We start from the raw sequence: 7,608 nt of genomic DNA, 5'->3' as shown, positions 1-7,608 counted from the left end.
TAGAGATTTAGCAAAAAAAAAATTGGGGAAAAATCACTAAAAAAAGGCTAAAAATTGCAAAAAAATCACGAAAAAAAGCATAAACTCCCTGAAAATCAAAATCTAGTCGTCAAAAATCACAATTTTTTCTCAAAAAATCACAAAAAAATCACAGAAAAACCACTTTTTTTTCTTAAAAAATCGCAAAAAATCATTAAAAAATCATCGCATCTGATGAATGGGGGGTACTGTAGACGACACGAAACGATGCACCAAATCGGCGTCTGACATTCCAGAAGACAGAAGACGTGAGCGTTGTCCACGTGGATCCGAGAGGCGGGAATCTGGAATTCAAAAAATTCGGAAAAAAAACACATTATAATCCTGACAATCACTAGGCGCCACAAATAAATTTTTTTGAAAGAACAGTAGCTCCTTTAAATGGCCTAGAAATCAAGAAAAATGGTTGGAAACCTAGGCCCTGAAAATCATGAAAAATGACTCAAAAATCACGAAAAACGGACCAGAAATCACGAAAAATGGCCCAAAAATTTTGAAAATTGATTCGAAAATCACATAAAATCCTAAAAATTTCGAAAAAATCGTAATTTTTAGAATTTTTTGGTGATTTTTGACTCATTTTTCATGATTTTTGAGTCATTTTTCATGATTTTTGAGTCATTTTTCATGATTTTTGACTTATTTTTCATGAATTTTGAGTCAATTTTCATGATTTTTTGGTCAATTTTCATGATTTTCGACTTATTTTTCATGAATTTTGAGTCAATTTTCATGATTTTTGGACCATCTTTCATGATTTTTGACTTATTTTTTATGATTTTTGGGTCAATTTTCATAATTTTTGGGTCGATTTTCATGAATTTTGAGTTAATTTTCATGATTTTTTGGTCAATTTTCATGATTTTTGAACCATTTTTCATGATTTTCGACTTATTTTTCATGAATTTTGAGTCAATTTTCATGATTTTTTGGTCAATTTTCATGATTTTTGAACCATTTTTCATGATTTTCGACTTATTTTTCATGAATTTTGAGTCAATTTTCATGATTTTTGGACCATCTTTCATGATTTTTGACTTATTTTTTATGAATTTTGAGTCAATTTTCAGATTTTTTAGTCAATTTTCTTTGTAGTACCGTACCTCTAGCTAATAATAATAATAATATATTTATTTGCAATGCATGGGGGAAATCGATAGATAATTTGGCAAGAAATGGGACCTGTACAAATAAAAAAAGTAAAATGACCAGACGGACCGACTAGAGTCCTGTAGGTCAAGTGGGAGGGATCAGAATAGAATAGCTATTTTAACTTTAAAAAACCAAAAACTCACATCTAACCAGATTCCTTTGCTGTCCACCGCCTTGAATATAGCTCGCCGCATAGAACAGAGCCGTCAGGAGCATCAACGTGGCAAAAGTGACCATAATTCCAAAGAGGTCTCGATTTCTGTCCTGGCGCTCTGCACACTGCCAAACGTCGTCCCTGAAAATTCAAAAAATGGATTTTTTTCACATTTTTCGATACAAAATCCAGATTTTTGGGTCATTTTTCATGTTTTTTTGTCCATTTTTCATGATTTTTGGGTCATTTTTCTTGATTTTTGGGTCGATTTTCATGATTTCTGGGTTACTTTTTATGATTTTTGGCAATTTTTTCGTGATTTTTCCTGATTTTCGGCCCTAAAAACCATTAAAATCAACGGGAAAATCAATTTTTTGCGAAAAATATAATTTTTTTTTCTTTCAAAGTCGTTTCTCCCGGAAGTTTTAAAATCATTCAAAAAATCATAAAAAATCCTGAAAATTTACAATTTTCGGGTAGATTTCTATGATTTTTTGTCCATTTTTCATGATTCTTAGGCTATTTTTTTTTATGAATTTTAGGTCATTTTTCATGAAAAACAACCTAAAAATCATGAAAATTGACCTAAAAATCGATATTTTAAAAGAAAAAAAAACTTGCCACAAATGAATCGTATCGTTCATCGTCGTCTCGACGTCTACACAAAAATCCACATCTGGCGTCGTATAGATCTTCCAATAAAACTTATATAACTCGTCGAATTCCGATTTACACTCGTTACAGATTTTTGAGCTATTTTTCAGGTCTTCGGGCGTCAAAATTGGATCATTTGGGACCATTTTTGGGTCCAAAACGTCCCCAGAAGTATAGTTTACCACACAATTTCGCCATTCGTAGAGCCGTTGCTGAAATTGGATGGTTCTATCGGTGAATGTTGGCGCGGATTTGTTGTCGTGTAGGGACCAGGTGATGGTGACGCAGGCTGCAAAATCTGGGTTTTTTGAGGTGAAATTAGCTTCCTGAGAATCGTGGAAAATGGTCCAAAAATCATGAAAAATGACCTTAAAATTATGAAAATTGATTCAAAAATCACATAAAATCCTAAAAATTTCGAAAGAATTTTTAGAATTTATTGGTGATTTTTGAATAATTTTTCATGATTTTTGAGTCATTTTTCATGATTTTTCTGTCATTTTTCATGATTTTTGGGTCATTTTTCATGAATTTTGAATCATTTTTCATGAATTTTGAATAATTTTTCATGAATTTTGAATAATTTTTCATGATTTTCGAATAATTTTTCATGATTTTTGGGTCATTTTTCATGATTTTTGAATCATTTTTCATGAATTTTGAATCATTTTTCATGAATTTTGAATCATTTTTAATGATTTTTGAGTCGTTTTTCATGATTTTTGAGTGATTTTTCATGATTTTCAGCCTAAAAACTCACAATCACATCTCGATTTCTCCCAAATTTTCGATGTCAGCGCAGTGGAAATATCACTACTATACGACAATAAATAATTGTCGTAGATCACTTGAGAACAGGTCCGATTGTCCAGGGAGAAGACGTTATTCTGGAATTTTCGGGGTTAAAAATGCATTTTCTGGTCTAAAAACCCCGAAATTACCAAATTCTTCGTCTCAAACTCGTAGGTCTTGAAATTTATATAGTTCTGATAGCAATTCGTGCACACTTTCGGCGGAATCGACCAGTTTGTGGCGCACGCGACCATTTCTGCTTGATAATATGCGAATTTCTGAAATTTTCGCATGTTTTTACCAGGAAATTCGGTTTTTTCGAGTTATACTTCCACATATTTCTGACAAGGACCGTCCAAATCCCATGGGTCGTCTGTAAAAGGGGCGGAGTCGAGTTCCGGGGTGGAAAATGACGATAAAATCAAAAAACTCGGTATTAGAAAGTGTCGGAGCATGTTTTTCGCTGAAATTTTTGATAAAAATCGGCTGAAAAAATTAAAAATCTGGCATTTTTATTTATTTTTCACACCGTAAATCGACACAAGACCCGCTAAACAGAGCGCACCAGCGTTATTTCGGAGCATCGTTGCCGAAATTAAAAAGTCACGTCCATTGGTTTTTGTTTGTTTTCACCCATTTTCCCTGAAATTTTTTGGGGTTTTCTGATAAAAAATGATAAAAAATGTGAAAATTTCAAATTTTCAGATGCTCGCGCGCTCGGCTCTCTTTGTGCACTCGGCTGAGCTAGCCGCCAATGCCGCTCGTGCCGCTTCAGGTTTGTCAGGATTATGAAAAGTTTTCTAGGTGATATTGTTGTGCAAATATGATTAAAATGAGCTGAAAATCATGAAAATGTCTAGAAAACCTGAAAAAAAAAGATTTTTTTTGAGATTGTTCAAAAAAAATTTTTTTTGCCTTAAAAACGGTTTTTGAGTATTTCCCCTCTATTTCCACCTATTTTTCACTTGAAAAATGCGATTTTCAGCCTTAAAAACCCCAATTTTGTCAATTTTCCCAGTTTTTCACCGATTTTCAAAAATCGCACGTAGGCACTTGGTGGTTCTTTGAAACCTCGCGGACTTCAAAAAATCGATTTTTCAGGCGCCGCCGCTGCTCAGCCAAAGAAGACCGGAAACCGCATCAAGACCTTCGAAATCTACCGCTTCAATCCAGAAGCGCCAGGAGCCAAGCCGACTATTCAGGTGGGAATGAAAAAAAAAAAAGATGTTTCACTGAGAATCGACCTAAAAATCATAAAATTTGAATCAAAAATCATGAAAATTGACTCAAAAATCATGAAAATTAACCCAAAAATCATGAAAAATGACTCAAAAATCATGAAAAATGACTCAATAATCATGAAAATTGATTCAAAAATCATGAAAAATGACTCAATAATCATGAAAATTGATTCGAAATTCATGAAAAATGACTCAAAATTATGAAAATTGACTCAAAAATCACGAAAATAGACCCAAAAATCATGAAAATTGACTCAAAAATCATGATAATTGACACAAAAATCATGAAAATTGACTCGAAATTCTCAAAAATGATGATTTTATAGAGTTTTTCGGCTGAAACACTGGCTTAAAACCCCCTAAAATGCCTAAAATTGCCAGAAATTTGACTAAAACCGATTAAAATTACTTAAAATTGTCTTTCGGACCCTAAAATGACCGAAAATAGCATTAAGAGGGCCTAAAATGCCTAAAAATGAGCCTAAAAACGCCTAAAATTTTTCAGAAATTCGACGTCGACCTCGATCAATGCGGAACGATGATCCTCGACGCCCTAATCAAGATCAAGAACGAGGTGGACCCAACGCTGACGTTCCGTCGTAGTTGCCGTGAAGGAATCTGCGGATCGTGCGCCATGAACATTGGCGGTGAGAATACCCTCGCGTGCATCTGCAAAATCGACGCGGACACCTCGAAAAGCACCAAGATCTATCCGCTTCCCCATATGTTCGTTGTCAAGGTAGGTGGAAGAGCGAAATCCGAGGCCAGAAGGCTTTTTCCGCGTGTTTCTAGCTCAAAATCTAGCTTTTCTAGCTCAAAAATGAGCTCAATAGACTGAATTTGATGTCGGTGGCCTAGGAAATGCAAAAGCTAGGCCACTGAGTTTTCGTGGCTAGCTTTTTCCCACGTTTTTCTAGCTCGACATTTAGCATGATGGCCTAGAAATTGTAAAAGTTAGGCCACCAAGCTCTATACGCTCTGCTGGCCTAACTTGCCAATTTCCTAGGTCACCAGGTGGTCTGGTGACCTAGGAATTGCAAAAGCTAGGCCACCAGGCTCTAAAAGCTGTAGTGGCCTAACTTGTCCGATTTTCTAGCCCACCAGACATCTGACACTTGATGGCCTAGAAATTGTAAAATTTAGGCCACCAGGCTCTATAAGTTCTGCTGGCCTAACGTTTTCATTTTCTCGGCCGCCAGACCACTTGGTGGCCTAGGAATTGCAAAAGTTAGGCCACTAGGCTCTAAAAGCTCTGCTGGCCTAACTTGTCCGATTTTCTAGGCCACCAAACATCTGGTGGCCTAGAAAATGAAAAAGTTAGGCCACTAGGCTTTGTTGCCCTAACTTGTCCGATTTCCTAGGCAACCAGACACTTGATGGCCTAGAAATTGCAAAATTTAGGCCACCAGGCTCTATAAGCTCTGCTGGCCGAACTTTTTCATTTTCTCAGCCACCAGACCACTTAGTGGACTAGGAATTGCAAAAGTTAGGCCACTTGGCTATAAAAGCTTTGATGGCCTAACTTTCCCCTGTATTTTCTCTGCCACCCATAAATTTCTACCTTTTCCAGGACCTGGTCCCCGACATGAACCTGTTCTACGCTCAATACGCCTCCATTCAGCCATGGATTCAAAAGAAGACTCCTCTGACTCTTGGCGAGAAGCAAATGCACCAAAGTGTCGCCGAACGTGACCGTTTGGTGAGTTTTTCTAGGCCATGAATGGTTTTCTAGGTCACGAGTGACACGAGAGCCTTTTTATAGGCCACGAGAGCCCGAAAAATGGGTTTTCTTTTCTGGAAAACACGGCCACCAAATTTTCTGGCCGAATTAGCACCTTTAGGAGCGATTTTTCCGAGTTCTTGGCTCTAAAAATTGATGGCCTAGGTTTCCAAAAAAAAAACTCGGCCAACCTCTATTTCTTCCAGGACGGCCTCTACGAGTGCATCCTGTGCGCGTGCTGCTCCACCTCTTGCCCATCCTACTGGTGGAACGCCGACAAGTACCTCGGACCCGCCGTCCTCATGCAGGCCTACCGTTGGGTCATCGACTCGAGAGACGACTATGCACAGGAACGTCTTCACCGCATGCACGACTCGTTCTCGGCGTTCAAGTGTCATACCATCATGAATTGCACCAAGACTTGTCCAAAAGTGAGTTTTTGGGGCTAAAAATGGGGTTTCTAGGCCACGAGAGCCTTAAAAATTGCTCAAAAACGGGTTTTCTATTGGTGGTCTAGGTTTTCAAAAACTCGGCCACCAATTTTTTCCATTGATTTAGCAGCGTTTCGAGCATTTTTTTCGAATTTTTAGCTTTATAATTGATGGCCTAGGTTTCCAAAAGCTGAAAAAAACTCTTCCACCTCTTAAAATCCCCTATTTTCAGCATCTGAATCCAGCCAAGGCCATTGGAGAGATCAAATCGCTGCTCACCGGATTCAAGTCGAAGCCAGCCGCCGAGCCATCCGCATTCTAGAGCCTCGTAGAGCTCGAAAATTGATGTTTTGATAAAAATTCCCTCGTCCCGCCCCCTTTTTTACTCCCTTTCTCTCTCGAAAATTGTCCATTAGAGATTCGTTTTTTTTCCTTTCAGATAAATGTATAATTTTTTTAGATGGCCTAGAAAATTCCACGGGGAAAGTTAGGCCACAAAAAAACTAGATAAAAAATGACCTAAAAATTGGGTTTCTAGGCCAAGAACCCCTAAAATTGGGTTACTAGGCCACCAGGAGAAAATTAGGCCATAGAAATATTGGAACAAATTCTTTATTAAAATCTTGGGATACTGTAGCTTATTACTAACAAAATAGGTACACGTAGGGGGATCGGAGTACAGTAGGAACAGAAAAAAAATTCAAAAAATATAGAAATCGGAAAGCTCTGGGTGACCAAAAAAAAATTCAAAAAAAAATCAATCATCGATCTATCGATCTACTTCTTTCCACGTGGCAAATCGTAGCTCAACCCAGCGGTACTTCTCTCGAGCTGAGCAACGTCAAAGATGAGCAATTCGGCGCCATCAGAAGTTTTTCGGCAAGCGAGCCCAACGGAAGCGTCCTTTTGCTTTGGAAGGTTCCAGATGGTGTACTTTCCTGGCTCCAAGAAGATACGGTCGAATCCCTTGTACTTGTAAATGCATCCCACGGTTGTCACCTTTGTCTTGTTCGGTCCGTCGGTTTCGCACGTCTTCTCGATCTTCCAATCGGGGTTCTGCTCGTACCAACGGCATCCGATCACTTTGTTGATGTCGCGGCCGTTTTCGACAATGTTGCAGCCGACGGCGCGGTGGGATCGCTTGCCCGGGCGGATCTGCAAGAAGAATCCTTCAATTTGGTCCAGGAACCAAGTTGCTAGGTCTTCTAGAAGCCGAGATATAGCTTTCCAAAGTTTGGAAGGCTAGAGACGCCAGACGACGAGACACGCTGCGTCTCTAGCCTTCGTATTTGCTATCAACTTGTTCCTCATGACATTCTACACATTTCTGTCCAATTTTCAACTTTCTAGCTATTCTAGGAGCCGAGATACAGCTATTTGAAGTTTGTATGTCTGCGTCTCTCAAGCATCGCGCGAGAGACGCAG

At 38.3% G+C, this 7,608-nt stretch overlaps 3 protein-coding genes across 3 annotated transcripts in view; 1 reads left to right on the top strand and 2 right to left on the bottom strand.

The window, feature by feature from the left end:
* Nucleotides 1–201: 201 nt before the first annotated feature.
* On the bottom strand, nucleotides 202–3,246 carry CBG00871 (the record flags this gene model as incomplete). The annotated part of the gene is made up of 6 exons (XM_045241704.1): nucleotides 202–323; nucleotides 1,335–1,486; nucleotides 1,970–2,288; nucleotides 2,760–2,886; nucleotides 2,941–3,069; nucleotides 3,121–3,246. The coding sequence occupies 6 exons, from the start codon at nucleotides 3,244–3,246 to the stop codon at nucleotides 202–204; spliced, it is 975 nt and encodes a 324-aa protein (XP_045091722.1).
* Nucleotides 3,247–3,496: 250 nt separating this feature from the next.
* Nucleotides 3,497–6,505, top strand: Cbr-sdhb-1 (the record flags this gene model as incomplete). The annotated part of the gene is made up of 6 exons (XM_045241703.1): nucleotides 3,497–3,566; nucleotides 3,893–3,993; nucleotides 4,538–4,771; nucleotides 5,603–5,731; nucleotides 5,959–6,183; nucleotides 6,416–6,505. The coding sequence occupies 6 exons, from the start codon at nucleotides 3,497–3,499 to the stop codon at nucleotides 6,503–6,505; spliced, it is 849 nt and encodes a 282-aa protein (XP_045091721.1).
* Nucleotides 6,506–6,960: 455 nt separating this feature from the next.
* Nucleotides 6,961–7,608, bottom strand: part of CBG00873 — a gene marked incomplete at both ends in the record, with an annotated part of 8,315 nt that continues 7,667 nt past the window's right edge. The window contains one exon of the mRNA XM_045241702.1: nucleotides 6,961–7,338. Within this exon, the coding sequence (XP_045091720.1) occupies nucleotides 6,961–7,338 (378 nt within the window). The remainder of the gene's footprint in view (nucleotides 7,339–7,608) is intronic.

This window comes from Caenorhabditis briggsae (genome assembly GCF_000004555.2).
Source record: "Caenorhabditis briggsae complete genome, chrII, whole genome shotgun sequence".
Classification (NCBI taxonomy): Eukaryota; Metazoa; Nematoda; class Chromadorea; order Rhabditida; family Rhabditidae; genus Caenorhabditis; species Caenorhabditis briggsae.
The sequence above is the reverse complement of the archived record's forward strand: the minus strand, read 5'-3'. Positions and strand labels throughout refer to the sequence as shown.